Here is a 19,090-nt window from a genome sequence, read left to right as displayed (position 1 = left end):
ATCCAGCTCCTGGTCCTGCCCAGGACACCCCAACAATCCCCCCTGGCCCTGAGAGCAGTGTCCAAACACTCCTGGGCTGTGCCCATTCCTGGGGAGCCTGGGCTGTGCAGGACATTGCCCATCCGTGCTGCTGTCCCTGCTGTCCCCAGGACAGAGGTGTCCCTCATGGCTCCAGAGCGCTGCTGTCCCATCACCAGGACCCCCAGGTCCTTCCCACAGCTGCTCCCCAGCCTGTCCTGGATGCACTTTGCTGGAGCCTGAAGGTTCCACCTCTGGCTTTCCAGGACCATCCAGGTGGGTTGTGCTGAAGCAGCAGGAGAACAGGGTGGCCAAGCAGGACTTCCCTCTCCTGAGGCTGTGCTGGCTGTCACCCATGGCTGTGCTGTCCACCTCAGGTGCTTCTGTATTTCCCAGAATAATCTTTTCCAGGGTTTTACCAGGCACTGAAGTGGGACTGACAGCCCTGTGGTTTCCATGGTCATCCCTTGAAAACGGGGAGCAGCTTCCAGCCAGCTGAGACCCCTCCAGAGTCCCAAGACTGCTCCAAAATCACCGACAGAGGCTTTGTGACAACCTCAGAGAAGCTCCAGAGTAAGGACAACCTAAGGACCTGAGGAATGTGCTTGCTCAGAGATCCTGGACGGCTCCAGGATCACCCTGGGGATGAGGGGAGATGCTCTTTCAAGCAGCTGAGAGAAAAACCAGCACAGATATGGCCAGGCTGCTCCAGGACAAAGGTCCACAAGGCAAACATGGAAGTGTGGATACTCAGCCTCAGTTTGGGATGGAAGAAGGAGCTGGAGGAGTGGTCCTGCAGGTCACTGCAAGCCAGGGCAGGAGAGCAGGGAGCCCTTCCCAGCCCACAGCTGCCAGCAGGGTCTGCATTCAGCAGCCAGGGAGGCCAGCAAGGGGTTGAAATGCACAACTCCTGTGAAGGTGCAATGCAGGGCATGGAGACAGCAGAGCTCCAAGCAGCTCCCACCAGTTCCTGTGGTCCAAGCACCTGAGAAAGCCTCAGCTGTGAGGTCCAGACTTTTTCTGAGCCTTGGGGGGGAAAAAAAGCAGCAACTGAAGCTGGAGAAAGAGGAAAATCTATTCTCAACACCAGGGGAAGCTTAATTTTGGGACAAGGGCTGAGTTCCCTACGTGGGGGCAGTGACTCCAGCAGGCAGCACCTTTGGATTAACAACATGAAGATAATGCTATGGTTTATTTAAACATAAATGCAATTTCTTAAAAAGAAACTAAAACCTCAGAGTGTAACCTCTGCCTCTGATGAAGAAGAAAGCATTGGGAAAAGCTGATTTTAAAAACAAAAGGCACTTAAAAATGGGCTCCAACTGAAAAGGATTTTGCACAAACCTCATGCCTGGAGCTGTTCAGAGTTCAGTGGCCACTTAAACAAATGCAGTGCAGAGAGCACAAGAGGACCAGAGCCACCCCTTCCTGTGCACAGACAATGCCTGTCCCCACAAGGAGGGACAGTTGTTCCCTCTCCCCTTTTTGGATGCTGTATTTCCTGGGCTGAGTGGCCCACAAAGCCACTCCCAAACCAGCTTTGAATCACATCTCCCACCCTCAGGGGAACGTGAAACAAGAAGAAAAAAGCCAATTTTTGGGGTGTGTAGGGAGGAAGGAAAACCAAAAGCTGGGAGATGCTGAGAGCCACGGCTTGGCTGAGCACGTTCAAAGAGCTCTGAAATCCACAGGGTAAGTTTTTGCTGCAGCTCATTGTGGGTGCAAAGCGAGCCAAAAGGGTTCAAAAAGCTTCAGGAAAACCTTTTCCTCCCCACCCCCAGTAAACTACACAGTAATCCCTTAAGTGGCAACTTTTTCCCAGTCTTCCAAGCAAACCTTAGAGTGTGGGAAGGGGAGGACACAGACACTGCACCGGGGGAGCTGCAGGGCTGGGCTGGGCTGGCCTGGGCGACGTTCCAGCCGTCTCCAGAGGCTCGGGGTGGGATCGTGGTGGGAACATGGTGGGAACATGCCCATGGACACATGCAGGGCTGGAGGAACGGGCTGGCTTTGGGCAGGGAGCTCAGCTGGCTGCCAGGGATGGGGCAGCCCCAGCCAAAGGGCAGCTTGGTGCCAGCTCTGCGTCGTGTCCCTCGCTGGATGCCACGCTGGCAGCACCAAGGTGAAGGTGCCACGCTGAGCACGGGCTCACACATTCAGTGGCTCATTAAGCTCCCCAATTAATTACAAGCGTGTGCTGATGACAGGTTGCTGGTTGGCTGCTTAGTCTCAGAAAATACTTTTGGATTACTTAACAGAGCTCCATAAAAAAAAAAAAGGGGACTTTCTTTTTTTCCAATGACTAAAAGTAACCATGTCTGGAAAGGCATTGATGTATTTGCTGAGTAAGGCCTTGAGCAGGTTCCTCCATGTTCTTAGCAAGAGCATCCATGGAATCCATAAATAGGGGGTGGGAGGGGGAGTTCTTCAACGTGGTGAGTCTTGGACAGAAGTGGGAGATTGCTCATTTTAGTCGCTCCACGAGTCCCTGCGTCAGTCCAAGGTGCAAAAGCTGGGATCTGGACAGAGTTGCTAGGTGAGGGAAACATTCCAGGAGCTTCTCCCAGCACAGTTCCAGCAGGCTGGGCACCACCAGCCACATTTTGAAGAGGGAGCCAGTCCGTTTGTTTTCGTGGATGTTGACCACCCCTCCGTGCACGTACATGCAGCCAGCCTGGCAGGGGAAGGGGGACAGGAGTTACAGAGGCAGGAAAGCAGGAATGGCATTAATTCCCACCTCCCACCCTTCAGCAGGGCTGGCACTGCCTCAGCCACTCACTCTGGGATCCTCTGAGTCAAGGAGGAATCACTGCTGGAGGGGCCATGTCTCATCCTAATCCACTCTCTGAGTGCTCTGCTCTGAGGTTTGGGTGATTTCCATCCCAAGAAATCCATTTTAGGAGTGTGGCAAAGTGTTAATAAAGTAGTACAGAGCCCTGCTCGTGTTCCAGCTAAAAAGAATGTATTTTTAAACTCCACCCACCTCACACAGACATCCTGCATTCCCTCGGCTCAGCACAAGCCTGCTCCAGGGATGACAGGAACACAGAGATGGGAATAACTCAGCTGCTGAGTGGGGTTTTTTTTTTCCACAGGCTGGCAAAGAAAGGACATTCCAGCTGTCCAGGGAACACTGAGCTGCCTGGGAAACACCTTTATCAGCCTTCCCAGGAAAAGCTGCATTTGTAACATTCCCCAAATGCAGTGACACCAAGGAATGTGATCTCTGCCCTGAGGAGATGAAGAGCTGAGGGAGGTGAGGGCACAGCCAAAGGAAATTCTTGCTGCCTGGTAATTAGCAATCCTAGGTCTCCAGCCTTCTACTTAAGGCCAAAAGCTCTGGCAATACCAACATTCCTTACTGGCTTCCAAAGGGTTGGAAACAGCCTCATCCAATCCTTCACCTCAGGCTGCTCTCACTAGGATAAAATCACTTCACTCAGGGAGTATTTGTGGTTTTGTTTTTTTTTTTTTTCCTTTTACAAGCAGGAATTGCTGTTCCCACAGAGAGTTTAAAAGCTCAAATTCTGCATTATTTCTTTCAGAAAGCAAAATCCACAGTGTGGTTGCACTCCTCAAAGAGCAGCAGGAAGAGGAGCCTCCCAAAAGCTGCTGCATGCAGTGGAGGTCACTTCCTTGGGAACAGCAGCTCCATCTGCAGCCCACAGCAAGGTAAGAGTGCTTGGAGGAACAAGAGGAGTCACTTACTGGGGTGACAGCAGCACAGTGGAAGTACACAGGCTCTGGCATGGCAGCTGGCAGCTTCACCCACTGGAAAGTCTGGAGGTTCAGCTTCCAAACATCTCCCAGGATCACCTCCCCGTTGTAGCCCCCACACACGAACACATCTGCAAGAGAGGGGACATGGGGAGCTGCCAGGAACCAGGGACAGCTTGGGGACAGCTCAGGGATCCCCCTCCCACACAGGTTTGGGATCAGGAACTGCTGCACCTCAACAAAGGCTCCCAGGAGCTCCCAGATCAGGCCCACCACAAAGCAGAGGCCACATAAAGACTCCCAGACTGGCTTGGGTGGGAAGGGAGCTCAAAGCCCCTCCAGATCCAGCCTGATGGCCAGGTTGGACACCTCCCCCTGTCCCAGGCTGCTCCAGCCCCAGTGCCCAACCTTGGCCATTGCAGGGATCAGGGGCAGCCCCAGCTGCTCTGGGAATCCCTTCCCAAAATCCCACCCCAGGCTCCCTCTCCAGGGAATTCCCTCCATTCCCAGCTCTCCCAGCCTGCCATTGGATCCATCCCCACCCCGACTCCTCTCTAGGAAGGGATTTTGGGATCTGGGGGCTTCACTGGGAACCTCAGCACTCCAGGAAGGGTCTCCCTTCCCTTCTCCATCCCCAACTTCCATAAAAATCCCTGGGGATGGATTCTGAGTGTCCCAAATCCCAGAACGGTTTGGGTGGGAAGGGCCCTTCAAGCCCATCCCATTCCAATGCCACCATCCCAGGCTGCTCCAGCCTGGCCTTGGGCACTGCAGGGATCAGGGGCAGCCCCAGCTGCTCTGGCAATGCCAGCCCAGGCAGGAATTCCTCATTGCCAAGATGCCACCCATGGCTGCCCTCTGGCAGTGGGAGCCATTCCCTGGGTGCTGTCCCTGCAGGCCTTGTCCCCAGTCCCTCTGCAGCTCTGCTGGAGCCCCTGCAGGCCCTGCAATGTGCTGGGAGCTCTCCCTGGAGCCTTCCCTGCTCCAGGGGAACATTCCCAGCTCCCCCAGCCTGGCTCCAGCCCTGCAGCAGCTCCAGGGCCTCCTCTGGGCTCTCCCCAGCAGCTCCAGGTCCTTCTGATGTTGTCCCCAGGGCTGGGGCAGCCCTGCAGGTGGGGTCTCACTGAGAGGGGCAGAATCCCCCATCCCCTGCTGCCCACACTGGGGGTCAGGGAGGATTTCTGCCTCATGTCCCCCTCCCCAGCCTGCCCACGACCCCAAGCCCACCATGGCAGCCTCAGGGCTGAGTGCCACTGCAGGCAGGAGAGCATTGCCTCCTCTCATAGCCCAGACACCTGGGCTTGATCAGATTCCAGGGAATTTAAACCCCAGGGAGCAGCCCCAGCTCCCAGCCCTGCCGTGCTCCCAGCTTTGCCCAAGTTCTCAGCTCAGGGGCTCCCAAATCCTCCTGGTGGGCTGGAAGCACCTCCCAGCTCCTGCCTCACTTTTACTGGCACAATCAACACTCCCAGGAAATACAATCCAGCATTTCCCTCCACCCTTCAACAGAGAGCATTCAGCCACTGACCTGAGGGGTTTGGAAAAGAGGGATCAAGATTGTAACTGGTTTTTCAGTGCAGAAGAAGGAATGGTGCCAAGTGGGCAGCTTAAAGCCTGTCAGTGAGGAAAAATCCTCTTCCAGAAAAGCCACGTGCTCCCTGCAGCTCTCTCCAACTCCCCCCTGTTTGTTGTACAAGACACACCAATTTTCCAGAGGTAAATCTTACCATTTTTTATCTGCACACAGCTGTGGCATCTTCTGGCTGCTGGGAAGCCTGGGGACAATAAATTTAAAAATTTATATCAGGAATAATTGCTTTAAAGTGCTTGTGCAAGCGGTGATTTTGTCTCAACATTTAATCATGGACTTTCGTTGTTAAGAGGTTCTGCTTTCCTGCTAGCCCAGGTATAAAAGGTGCAATTTTAAGCAGCTGTTTCAGGTTTGAGTCCTATTTTCTCTCTAGGGAAGGAAGAAAATGTTGGAATTTTGTTCCCCAGAGTCTCCAATCTGGCTTGGTGAAAAGCAGCTGTGGGACTCCAGGGGAAGCCCAGGGCCTCAAAGGGAGCAGGGATGGTTGGGATCCTCTGGGAGCAGATCCAGGCACTGCCACCCTTGCCAGGCAGGGAGGGAGGGGAGCCAGACTGCCCAACTCCCCTGGATGGGTTCATCCCAGTGCTGCAGCACAAGCAGGCTCTCAAACCCAGATATTGAACAAGAAAACTGCACCCTCACCACCCTGGCCACTCTGGCTCCCAGGGAAAGAGGGAAAGCCCAAACTCACCGACTTTCTCGTGGGGCTTTGTGGTGATCTCCTCCCAGGTGTTGGTCTCCAGGTTGTAGGCGTGGATCTGGGGGAAGAACAGGAGCCATGAGATCCTCCAGGGTGCTGCAGCCACAGGCTCTGACCCTCTATAAATAAATCCCTTTTGTTCTTTAAGTGGAAACCCAAAATAGCTGATCCCAGCCAGTGACTAAGCAGGTCTAAAATCACCTTTCAAGCTCCATCCCAGCTTTGCTATTTCAGCCCCACAGCTGAAAAAAAGAAAAGAATTTTGCTTTTGAAAAGAGCTGGACCAATTAAAATCCACACCCTTGAGCTCTCAGAAGGATTTAGAAATCCCTTTCTCCTGCTGCACACAGGGAGAAAAATAGGACAATAGAGAGATGAAATGTCACATAAAGTGCTGCAGACTCCACTTTTTTGGAAGCAGAGCACTATTTAAAGTGACCACAGATTCATCACCAGGACACTTGTGGCAAATTCAGGTTTTACAGGAGTAGGAGAACAATCTGCTCCCAATTATCTTTTTTTTTTTTTCTTTTTCTTTTTTTTACCAGGCTCTCTAGGCCAAGCCAGATAGAGAGGCTGTGCTGGTAATTCCTCAGTGTGGAAAAGGGTGTGTGCAGGGTTCCTGTGCAGGGTTCCAAATGCCTCACCTTATCCAAGGAATAAGCTGTCCAGGAAGTTCCACCTCCCAGGATATAAATCCTTTGACCATCATGAGCAATTTCATGTCTGTACCTGAAGGTGCAGAGCAGCACAATCAGCAACAATAGAAAACTTTCAAGAAATCACCATCAGATTCCAGGGATTTCAGCAGAAACTGCCAAGCCTGGCTCTGCTGCATCAGCCCCTCAGGCTGGGAGCACTCAGGAGATGTGGGAGCTTTCCTGAGCCCTCCAAGCAGCACCCCAGAAGTCTGAAAGGCATTTTCTGATTGCAGAGCAATTATTAAATAATTAAGTGCAAGGATTAGTGAGTACTAGGACAGCCAGCAATATTCCAGCCCCTTCTAAGGGAGGTGTCCAAGGCCAGGCTGGACAGGGCTTGGAGCAACCTGGGATAGTGGAAAGTGTCCCTGTCTATGGCAGAGGGGTGGAATTAGATTTATTTTAAGATGGCAGGGGGGTGGAATTACATTTATTTTAAGATTCCTATGAACCCAAACCATTCTGGGATTCTTCCATTCCCAACTCCCTGCTCTCAGCTGGATACCAAACCATGGATGTGAGCGACCAAACTCCTTCCTGCCAATGCCACAACAAGTGCCAGGCAAAGGAGGGCTGGAAATGGCAACCAGAGCAAGGTATCCCAAAGCTTCCCATTCCCTGCCTCCCAGGAAAGCCCCCTGAGGCTGCCCAGGTGCTCACCTCTCCTCTGGCATGTCACAGGACATGTTGTTTGGCTTCAGCTGGATCCATTCCCGGGTGTTGAGGTCCAGCTTGTGCAGGTCAGTGCTGTAGATGTAGCCAGTTGTTCCTCCAAACACGTAGAGACACCCATTGATGATGGCCATGGCCTGGCAGAGACACCAGAGAGCACTTGGGGACACCTGGGGCTGCAGGAGAGGAATTCCTGCTCCTCCAAAGCAGGGGTGCACCAGCAACAAGGGTCAGCCCTGTACTGTCAGTTCATTTCCTGTCCACCTCATTCATCCACTCTAGGGAAAGTCTCAAAAGGTGCAATTGTAATATAAAGGGACCCTGGGAATTTACATTTGGAGTTCTGGGTTTTCAGGGCTTTGACTACCAACCACTTCTTAAATCACTTTTTTATTTTTATTTAGAGTTTTGAGTTTTGAAGGTTTTGACTACCAACAACTCCTTAAATCACTTTTTTCATCTTCATTTAAAATTTTGTGTTTTGAAGGTTTTTTACTAACCAACCACTCCTTAAATCACTTTTTAATTTTCATTTAGAGTTTTGGCTTTTAAAGGTTTTGACCATACCAACCCCTTAAATCACTTTTTTATTTTTATTTAGAGTTTTGGGTTTTGAAGGTTTTGACTAACAACCACTCCTTAAATCACTTTTTTCATCTTCATTTAGAACTTTGGGTTTTGAAGGTGTTGACCATGACCCACCCCTTAAATCACATTTAATTTTTATTTATAGTTTTGTGTTTTAAGGGCTTTGACTACCAACCACTCCTTAAATTACTTTTTCCATCTCCATTTAGAACTTTGGGTTCTGAAGGTTTTGACTATGACCCACTACTTAAATCACTTTTTCAGTTTCATTTAGAGTTTTAGGTTTTGAAGGTTTTTGACTACAAATCACTCCTTAAATAATTTTTTATACTTTCATTTAGATCTTTGGGTTTTGAAGGTTTTGACTACAAATCCCTTCTTAAATCACTTTTTAAATTTTCATGTAAAGTTAAGGGTTTTGAAGGTTTTGACCATGACCCACCCCTTAAATCACTTTTTTATTTAGAGTTTTGTGTTTTGAAGGTTTTTGACTATGAACCCCTCCTTAAATCACTTTCTTATTTTCATTTAGAGTTTTGTGCTTTAAGGGCTTTGACTATGAACCACTCCTTAAATCACTTTTTTATTTAGAGTTTTGTGTTTTGAAGGTTTTTGACTATGAACCCCTCCTTAAATCACTTTCTTATTTTCATTTAGAGTTTTGTGCTTTAAGGGCTTTGACTACGAACCACTCCTTAAATCACTTTTTATATTTTCATTTAGAACTTTGGATTTTGCAGCTTTTTGACTACAAACCCCTCCTTAAATCACACTTTCCTCATTCAGCTGCACCAGGCATTAACGAACAAATTCTGCCCCTTCTAACCAGGAGTAAACCTCCTTTCCTTTGAAATCTCCACGAACCAAAGCTGCTTCATTTCTTTACGAAGCACACCTGCTTTCCCTCGTGCTGTCCCACTTTGGGAGCAGCTGTGGTGGGGCACAGAGAGGGGACAGGGCTGCTCTGGGGGCAGCTCTGGTGGGGCACAGGGAGGGCACTGGGGGGCTCTGGGGGCAGCTCTGGCGGGGCACAGGGAGGGCACTGGGGGGCTCTGGGGGCTCCCTGCCCCGTACCTGGCCATAGATGCGGTTGGGTTTCTTGCCGCGGCAGCTGAGCAGAGCCCATCTCTTGTACTTGACGTTGCACACGTGGACGTCGTTGCCGTTGCTCTCCCCAAAGGGGATCCCGGTGCCCCCAAACACCAGCAGGTTGTTGCCATGTAAAACAACTGGGGGAGAGGGAAAACAGGGGGGCTCATTGCTGGGAGAACAGGATTTATCCAGCCCGGGCTGGCCTTGGAGCAAGCTGCTCCAGAGAAGGCTGCCCATGCCCATGGTATGGGAATTGGATGATCTTCAAGCTCCCTTCCAACCCAAACCATTCCAAAATCATTTTTCCAGGCTGGGCTGGGCTTTTGGAGCAACCTGTTCTAGGGAAGGTGTCCCTATCCATGCTATGGCATTGGATGATTTTTAAGCTCCCTTTCAACTCAAATCATTTTTCCAGGACTGGGCTTGGAGAAGCCTGCTCTAGGGTAGGTGCCCCCATCCACGGTATTGGAATTGGATGATCTTCAAGCTCCCTTCCAACCCAAACCATTCCCAAATCATTTATCCAAGCTGGGCTGGGCTTGGAGCAACCTGCTCCATGGGACTGGATGATCTTTAAGCTCCCTTCCAACCCAAACCATTCCCAAATTATTGTTCCAGGCTGGGCTTGGAGCAACCTGTTCTAGGGAAGGTGTCCCTATCCAAGGTATGGGAATTGGATGATCTTCAAGCTCTCTTCCAACCCAAACCAGGGAATTGGATGATCTTTAAGCTCCCTTCCAACCCAAATAATTTTTCCAGGCTGGGCTGGGCTTGGAGCAACCTGTTCTAGGGAAGGTGTCCCTATCCACAGTATGGGAATTGGATGATCTTCAAGCTCCCTTCCAACCCAAACCATTCCCAAATCATTTTTCCAGGCTGGGCTTGGAGTAACCTCTTCTAGGGAAGGTGTCCCTATCCACAGTATGGGAACTGGATGATCCTTAAGCTCCCTTCCAACTCAAACCATTCCCAAATTATTGTTCCAGGCTGGGATTGGAGCAAGCTGCTCTAGGGAAGGTCTCCCTATCCATGGTATGGGATTGGATGATCTTCCAACCCAAACCAGGGAATTGGATGATCTTCAAGCTCCCTTCCAACCCAAACCATTCCCAAATCATTTTTCCAGGCTGGGCTGGGCTTTTGGAGCAACCTGTTCTAGGGAAGGTGTCCCTATCCATGCTATGGCATTGGATGATTTTTAAGCTCCCTTTCAACCCAAATCATTTTTCCAGGCTGGGCTTGGAGAAACCTGCTCTAGGGTAGGTGCCCCCATCCACGGTATTGGAATTGGATGATCTTCAAGCTCCCTTCCAACCCAAACCATTCCCAAATCATTTGTCCAGCAAGCTGCTCTAGGGAAGGTGTTCCTATCCATGGTAAGGGAATTGGATGATCTCTAAGCTCCCTTCCAACCCAAACCATTCCAAAATCATTTATCCAAGCTGGGCTGGGCTTGGAGCAACCTGCTCCATGGGATTGGATGATCTTTAAGCTCCTTTCCAACCCAAACCATTCCCAAATCATTTTTCCAGGCCGGGCTTGGAGTAACCTGTTCTAGGGAAGGTTGCCCATGGTATGGGAATTGGATGATTTTTAAGCTCCCTTCCAACTCAAACCATTCCAAAATCATTTATCCAAGCTGGGCTGGGCTTGGAGCAACCTGCTCCATGGGACTGGATGATCTTTCAGCTCCCTTCAAACCCAAACCATTCCAGGTTTCCCTGCAGTGCTCAGTGCTGCTCAAGTTCCCTACAACCCACCCCGTGCATTGATGGCTTTGAGAGGCTCTAAAGGAGAAAGGATCCCAACTAAAACCATGGTAACCAAAGGTCTGCCTTGAAAAGTGAACAAAGACAGCTATTTTTGGATGCTGGGAGATGTCTGCATGAGGCACCTTCCTGCTGAAAGCACAGCAGGGTAAACACCTGGAAAACACCTCCTGCTTTCCCGTTTTTTCTTTCCTTTTGCCTCAATTGAGCAAAAATGGAAAGAAATATCCCAAACCCAACCCAACCTCAGAGCCCAGTTGGAAAAGTAGCATCCAGATTTCCAATTCCTGCTGGGATTAAAATAGGCAGGATGAAAATAGCTCCAGGAGCAGGCACAGGAGGAGTTGGATTTCCGTACATACGTGACATGGAGGCCAGCTCCCTGGGCATGTAGCCCTCGGTGCCCATCTGGTGCCAGGTGTCTGTGGCAAAGTTGTACCTCCAGAGCTCCCTGAAGAGGGGGTAGTCCTCGTTCTCTGGGCCCCCAGACTCATCGTAGTCGGGGTTGTAGCCCCCGAAGACGTAGAGGTTGGAACTGTCGGCCACGCAGCGATGGCCGCTCCTGGCCGGGGGGCACCGGTGGCCTGCAGGAGGAGGAGGAGAAACAACAGCTCCACAAGGGCTCAGGGTGTGCCAGGCTCAGCAGGGCACCCACTGGGCTGGATTCCACTGGGGATCCACAGGGAAGGGTCTCTGCAGCAGGAGGAAATGGCTGTGGAAGGACAAGCTGGGAAAGGGACACTGTGTGTGTCACCAGCTCAGCCTTGGACCACTATAATCCTTCCACTGCAGCCCTTCTGAGGGATTGGAGACAATCCCTCTTCTTTCATTCTGTCTGGCAAAGTTCACTTAGAAACAATTCCAAATGTCTGTATTTAGAGCTGCCCAATAGAGAAAAAATCAAGGATTTGCTTTCCCTCTGACAAAAACCTCTCAGTGACTTCCCCCTTTGTTCCTTGGATCTCAAGACTTTGTCTAAGTCACTCAATTTTCTGTCACTAAACAGAACACTTCAGTTCAGTTTAGTTCTGTTTAGTGACAGAAAATTTGGTGATTTTTGTCCCTAAACAGGTCTGACAGAACAGGGAAATCTGCTCCTGAATGAAGGCATTTGCACTGGGAGGAGCAGGGAATCCAGCTGGGATCCCACAGGCAGGATCCATCCCCAAAGGAATCCTCTGCCTGCCCACCCCTAAAACTCAGTGGAAATAAAAGCAGGGAGGACAATTCCAGCTCAGCTCTCAACTGGAATAGATAAAAAGATGGATTCAGCCAAGGAAAAACCAACCAGGAATACTCTAAGGTAACAGAAATCAAGGTCTTGGCTGACAATTGGCCAAAACAAACCCAAACAAATCAGTGACCTTCACCTCCCACCTGCTCCCACAGGCTTTTTTATGGATTTTAGGATGGAAAAGGAGCCAGGAAAGCATCTAATGAGGACCCAGAATGTTTTCTTCTGTTATAATTCCCAGCAGTGAATCCAACACTGCAAAAAAAAAAAAAAAAAGAGGGGAAGAAAGTAAAGGAATTAAGAGGAAAAATCTGTAGTGGGAATGTGGATGTGTGGGCACAGGAGAGGGGGATATTCCACATCCTAATTTAAAAGGTGTGAAGGAATTAGGAGTTCAGATATATTAAATATGGATTTTATTTCCCTCCAGTTCTAACACTTGCCATGAGAATTTTCCAGAGGAAAAAGAGGAGAATAAGGCTGAGTTTTATATAAAGCCAATAAACTAAAGGTGAGAGGAGTAATTCCAAGAAAATAAATTAAAACACACCAACCAGGAGGCCTTCACTGCCATCCACCTCCCAAAATCAAACAGGGAAGGCACCTGACCTTGCCAGAAATCCCAATTTTCAACAGGAAGGGATCAATTTTCAACAGGAAGGGATCAATTTTCATCAGGAAGGGATCAATTTCCAACAGGAAGGGATCAATTTTCATCAGGAAGGGATCAATTTTCAACAGGAAGGGATCAATTTTCAACAGGAAGGGATCAATTTTCAACAGGCAGGGATCAATTTTCAACAGGCAGGGATCAATTTTCATCAGGAAGGGATCAATTTTCATCGGGAGGGGATCAATTTCCATCAGGAGGGGATCAATTTCCATCAGGAAGGGATCCCACATCCCTGGAAGGGTCCAAGGCCAGGCTTGGAGCACCCTGGCACAGAACTGACCCTGCTCAAGGGTGAATTCTGAGTTCCCTCAGCAGCCAAACCCCACAGCTCCAATAAGGAGCTGCATTTCCATGTCACTGGAGCTCACTGGGTGATTCACAGCTCCTCTGGAATTCAGGAGAGGTTTGCAGCTGGCTTTGCTGCCCATGCCACAGGTGGAACTTTTAGATGGGGAAATCCCAGGATTTATGAGTTTGGTCATGGATGGATGGATGATGGAGGGATGGATGATGGATGGATGGATGGATGATGGATGGATGGATGGATGATGGATGGATGATGGATGGATGGATGGATGGATGATGGATGGATGATGGATGGATGGATGGATGGATGGATGGATGGATGGATGGATGGATGGATGGATGATGGATGGATGGATGATGGATGGATGATGGATGATGGATGGATGGATGGATGGATGGATAGATGGAGGGATGGATGGATGGATGATGGATGGATGGATGATGGATGGATGGATGGATGGATGGATGGATGGATGATGGATGATGGATGGATGGATGGATGGATGATGGATGGATGGATGGATGATGGATGACGGATGGATGGATGGATGATGGATGGATGGGTGGATGGATGGATGATGGATGGATGGATGGACGGATGATGGACGGATGATGGACGGATGATGGATGGATGGACGGATGATGGATGGATGGATGGATGATGGATGGATGATGGATGGATGGATGGATGGATGATGGATGACGGATGGATGGATGGATGGATGGATGATGGATGGACGGATGATGGATGATGGATGGATGGATAGATGATGGATGGATGATGGATGGATGGATGGATGGATGGATGATGGATGGATGGATGATGGATGGATGATGGATGGATGGATGATGGATGATGGATGGATGGATGGATGGATGGATGGATGGATGGATGGATGGATGGATGGATGATGGATGGATGATGGATGGATGGATGATGGATGGATGGATGGATGATGGATGATGGATGGATGATGGATGATGGATGGATGGATGGATGGATGACGGATGGATGATGGATGGATGGATGGATGGATGATGGATGACGGATGGATGGATGGATGGATGGATGATGGATGGACGGATGATGGATGATGGATGGATGATGGATGGACAGAGATGGATGGATGGATGGATGGATGATGGATGGATGGATGACGGATGGATGGATGATGGACGGACGGATGGATGGACGGATGGATGGATGGATGGATGGACAGAGGATGGATGGATGATGGATGGATGGATGGTGGATGGATGGATGGATGGATGGATGATGGATGGATGGATGATGGATGGATGGATGGATGATGGATGGATGGATGATGGATGGATGGATGATGGATGGATGGATGATGGATGGATGGATGGATGATGGATGGATGATGGATGGATGATGGATGGATGATGGATGATGGATGGATGATGGATGGATGGATGGATGGATGGATGGATGGATGGATGGATGGATGGATGGATGATGGATGGACAGAGATGGATGGATGGATGGATGGATGGATGGATGGACGGATGATGGATGATGGACGGATGGATGGATGGATGGATGGATGGATGATGGATGATGGATGGATGGATGGACCCCAAGCTGGTCAGCAAGGTCCAGGTGGGGCAGAGCTACGAGCAGCGGCCCCTGTACGTGCTGAAGGTGGGTCCTGGGGCAGCCTTGCCCTGGAAATGCCCTCAGGGTGAGAGGCTGTGCCAGGGGAGCTCAGGGTGGGCACAGCAGGAATTGCCCCATGGAAAGGGGGTGAGGCTGCCCAGGGGCGTTTGGGGTGCCCAGCCCTGGAGGTGTCCCAGCAGCTCCTGGAGGTGGCACTCAGGGCTCTGGGCTGGGCACAAGGGGGGCATTGGGCACAGCTGGGACTGGATGGGCTGGGAGAGCTTTTCCAGCCTCAGGGATTCAGTGGTTCCAGGCTGAAGCGTCACCACAGGGACATAATTAAGGAAAATCCTAATTACCCTTATGAGCCATCCAGCAGCAAGGGGCTGGCTGGGCACTGCCCTGCCCACAGCCAGCTCAATTCCTGCTCCATTCCCCTCGGGCAGTGACTCACCCCCGAGCTCTGAGGGAGCTGCTGCTCTGACAACCCCAAACTGCTCCTAACTGAGCTCCTCTCCTGCAGGAGCTGTCACCAGGGCAGGGATGGGGCCAGAGGGTGTTTCCAGAGGTGACACCAGAGCAAAGGAGGCTCAGGGGCCCTCGTGGCTCTGCCAGGAAGGCACAGCCGGGGGGGTCGGGCTGTGCTCCAGGGAACAGGGACAGGAGCAGAGGGAACGGCCTCAGGCTGGGCCAGGGCAGGGGCTGGGTGAATTCTGGGACAATTCCCTCATGGAAAGGGTTTCCAGTTATGGCAGTGGCTGCCCAGGGCAGGGGTGCAGTCCCCAGCCCTGTGGATGTGGCACTTGGGGACGTGGGGCAGGGCTGGGAATGGCTGGACTCTGCAAACATTCCATGGTTCCGTGGACGTGAGGTTGTTCAGAGCCTCCTGAAACCATCCTTTTCCTTATGGCTGTCAGAAACCCCAAACAAATTCATTGCTATGGGTGTGGAGAGGAACGGGGCTGGGCTGCTCAGTGACAGGAGAAGGGACAAAGGGCACAAAGTGAAATTCCAGCTGGGTGTGAGGGAAAACTTCTCCTGTGAGAATGATGGGGCACTGAACAAGCTCCCAGAGCAGCTGGGGCTGCCCCTGCACCCCTGGCAGTGCCACATCCACGGTGAGTACCCAGGGCTGTGCATGTGTCCTTTTCTCTGCTTTTTAAGCTTTCCAAAGATGGTTCTGTGATTATTTTTCCTCCTGCCTGCATTTCCAACATCCACAACAGCAGGATTCAATCCCTCCCTTTCCATTTCTGATCCCTGCAGGATCTTGGAGGACATTCAGGACAAGACAAGTCAATATTGACTTTGACTCCCATCTTCAAAGTTTCATCTTTTCCACAAGAGCAGGACAAAGTAAGAGTGGAGCTCGTGGAATTGGAGTCCCTCAGGAATGTTTGGATAAGCAGGATTGGGAATGCACTGCTGAGAGTGAGGTTTAAAATTGATTTGTTCATCCAGCTGTGTTCAGATCCCACCCTCCCCTTCCTGGGCAGGCTGTCCATGCCTGAGACATTCCATTCCAAAAAAAACTCCAAAGGGGAAAAACTCCAAAGGGGAAAAATTCCCAGCTGTGGCTGGGTCCCTGAACAATGGCTCTGAGGGCAAATGGGAGAAGCCAGAGGGTCCAGCCAGGGGTGCCAAACACAACCTGCAGCACAGCCAAGGGATTTCCTGATATTGCTGAGAGCTCCAGAGTTATCATCCTGGGAGAGCTCCTGGCTTTGGAGCAATGTCCAGAGGAGCAGGAGAGGGAACACAACCCCTGAGGGAGCCCTGAGGGAGCTGGGGGTGCCCAGCCTGCAGGAAAGGAGCCTCAGGGTGCCCCCAGCACTGTCACAGCTCCTGAAAGGTGCCTGTGCCCAGCTGCCCCTGGGCTCTGTCCCCAGCAGCACTGGCACACCCAGAGCACACAGCCTGAGCTGGGCCAAGGGAAATCCAGCTTGGAGAGCAGCAAAAAGCTTTTCCAGCAAGGGGGAGAAAGTTCTGCAAGGGCTGCCCGGGGAGGGGGTGCAGTCACCATCCCTGGGGGTGTTTAACCAGCCTGGAGGTGGCACTGGGTGCCAGGGGCTGGGCTGGGCTCCGGGGCCTTGGAGGGCTCTCCCAGCCCAGGGATTGTGTGAACAGCTCTGGCTCTCCCAGGCTTTGTGTCCAAAATCTCTGGGGCAATCACTAATCCTTTATTTTACCTTGATGTTAAGGGTTTTTACACCGTGTTTTAAGGGATTTTACACCACAGCTGGGTGATCCTTGAGTTGCTGTTTCCAAGGAGCATACAGGAAAATAAAGGAATTCTGGAGATTGAAAAGCACAGAGCTGGAAGGATCACCTGGCCCAATGTTCTGAGGGAAAAGGAGCTGGGTGAGGGTGTTCAGCACCTTGAGCAGCCACATCCTGAATCCCTCCAGGGACTCCAGCACATCCCAGGGAATGGTGGTCCCAGGGGATGCTGGTTCCCACTGGAAAATGTCCTTTTTCCATTGGGATGACCCTTCCCAGCACACCCTGTCCCACTGCTCCTTGTCCTCTCCATCCTCTTTATCCATCCTTTAGGGCCTGGAAACCCCAGAGGTTCCATCTCAGGAAACAAACCTGGGAACCCTGGAGGAGAACTGGGAGCTCAGGAACGAATCAGGTGGGAGGGAATGGAGTGAGGGGGAAAACTCCTCTCTCAGGGTTATGTAAGGGCTCTATAAACAGGGCCTCACAGGTGTCAGACTCCAAAAATGCAGTTTCTGGGGGGCTGGCAGGCAGTTTGGGGTGGGTTTGGGCTGGTCTGGGTGTCCAGGGGAGCTGCAGGGAGGGGCAGGATCCGTGCAGGATCAGGAGGGGGCAATTCCCAACATCCCAACCCAGCAAGGGGAGAGCAGCAGGGCCTGGGGGGCCTAAAAAGGATTTCCAGGCCAGGAGGGAGATGGGGCTGAGCACTTGCCCAAAACCAGAAGGTGTGGAAGCACCCAGCAAACCCCCAGTGCTGCTGGAAGGGGCTGGGAGGCTGAGCAGAGCCTGGAGTGAGGGAAATGGATGTGGAGGGAGAAGGTAGGGCAGGTTTAGGGCTGGGGACGTGGATGGAAAGGCCCTTCCCTGGGGCTGCCAGCCCTGAGGGGCTTCTTGTCCCACACGGGAGAGGCAGCAAAGGATCCCTGGCCCTGGGATGTGCAGCTGCAGGCCAGGAGCAGACAAAGGGATCAGGAACAATGGGGTGTCCCACAGCAGCTGGGGGTGTCACAGGGCAAGGGTGTCCCACAGCCCCCAGTGCTCCCCAGTCCTGTGATCCTGGGGTGACCTCAGCCTCTCCCTGGCAGGTTTGGGCGTTTTGGGGTGACAGAGACCCAGGAATGATGGAATAACCCTTCAGCATCCAGCCTTGCTAGCAGAGAGGTGCAATTTTCCCAGGGAAAATTCCCCATTTTTCCCAGGGACCGGGACTGAGCTGATGTCACACCCCAGGCAGGATGTCCCAAAAACCCCAATCCAGTGGGGCAGATATCCCAAAAACCCCAATCCAGGGGGGTAGATATCCCCAAAAACCCCAATACAATGGGGCAGATATCCCAAAAAACCCAATCCAGTGGGGCAGATATCCCAAAAACCCCAATACAACGGAGTAGATATCCCCAAAAAACCCAATCCAGTGGGGCAGATGTCCCAAACCCCCAGTCCAGTGGGGCAGATGTCCCAAACCCCCAATCCAGTGGGATTGCAGACTGGGGGGACCCCAGGGTCACCCCAGGTTTACCCAGGGTGGCTGAAATGGGGTCGATCCCTGTGGGTGCCCCTGTCCCCACACCCATGGGGGCACCCAGGCCCCTCCCAGCACCTGGGGAACGCTGGGATGGGGAACCCCACAGACCCCAAATCCCTGTAAAAGGATTACTGCCCCCGTCCCTGATTGCAGGCTCCTGGGGATGGGAGCAGCCCAGCTCCCCCCACAGCATTCCCGGCTGTGGGGACAGGGACACCCCATTATTCCCGCTCTGCTCCCCCCGGGGATGTCCCAGAGGCAGGGACAGCTGTCCCCGCGGTGTCCCCGTCCCTCAGGGCCTTGGGGACGGCGCTGTCCCGGTTCCTGACCCCCAGACACGGGGATGCCCCGACCCCGAACCCCTCAGGACCTCACAAACGGGGTTGTCCCGGTCGCGGTACCCTGAGATGCGGACGCTGCGCTCCCCGTGCCCTCGGAGCCCTTACGGTCGGGGCCGCCCCGCTCCCGAACGCTTCAGGGCCTCGGGCTCGGGGTCATCCCCGGCGCCGGCCGCCACTCACCCGCCGCCCGCGGCCTGCCCGGCAGCTGCACGAAGCGGTTCAGGATCCCTCCCCCGCCGCCATCGCCGCCGCCCGCGGCGCCGCCCGCGCCCTCCCCGAGCCCGTCCCGGGCCGCGGCCGCCGCCGACATGGCCCGTCCGCT

General features: G+C 52.1%; 1 protein-coding gene across 1 annotated transcript; it reads right to left on the bottom strand.

Annotated features, from left to right (window-relative positions):
• Nucleotides 1-1,176: 1,176 nt before the first annotated feature.
• KLHDC10 (kelch domain containing 10) lies at nt 1,177-19,078 on the bottom strand. Its single transcript, XM_063153618.1, has 9 exons — nt 18,949-19,078; nt 11,211-11,432; nt 9,062-9,216; nt 7,388-7,536; nt 6,674-6,758; nt 6,018-6,084; nt 5,463-5,510; nt 3,727-3,866; nt 1,177-2,692 (listed from the first exon to the last, which is right to left on the bottom strand). Exons 1-9 carry the CDS (start codon nt 19,076-19,078, stop codon nt 2,483-2,485), a joined length of 1,206 nt encoding a protein of 401 aa, XP_063009688.1. The 3' UTR covers nt 1,177-2,482.
• Between the last annotated feature and the right edge of the window lie 12 nt (nt 19,079-19,090).

This window comes from Melospiza melodia, chromosome 4 (assembly GCF_035770615.1).
Source record: "Melospiza melodia melodia isolate bMelMel2 chromosome 4, bMelMel2.pri, whole genome shotgun sequence".
NCBI lineage: Eukaryota > Metazoa > Chordata > Aves > Passeriformes > Passerellidae > Melospiza > Melospiza melodia.
Note: the sequence above shows the minus strand (reverse complement) of the source record. Positions and strands in the feature narration are given on the sequence as shown.

Excerpts from the sequence above, each read along its gene's own strand:
- KLHDC10 (XM_063153618.1), bottom strand. The coding sequence starts at position 19,078 with ATGTCGGCGGCGGCCGCGGCCCGGGACGGGCTCGGGGAGGGCGCGGGC. Across the intron at positions 6,759-7,387 it reads TGTGACATGCCAGAGGAGAG|GTACAGACATGAAATTGCTC; the intron begins GTGAGCACCTGG and ends CTGCACCTTCAG. Across the intron at positions 6,085-6,673 it reads CAGCTTATTCCTTGGATAAG|ATCCACGCCTACAACCTGGA; the intron begins GTGAGGCATTTG and ends TTCTTCCCCCAG.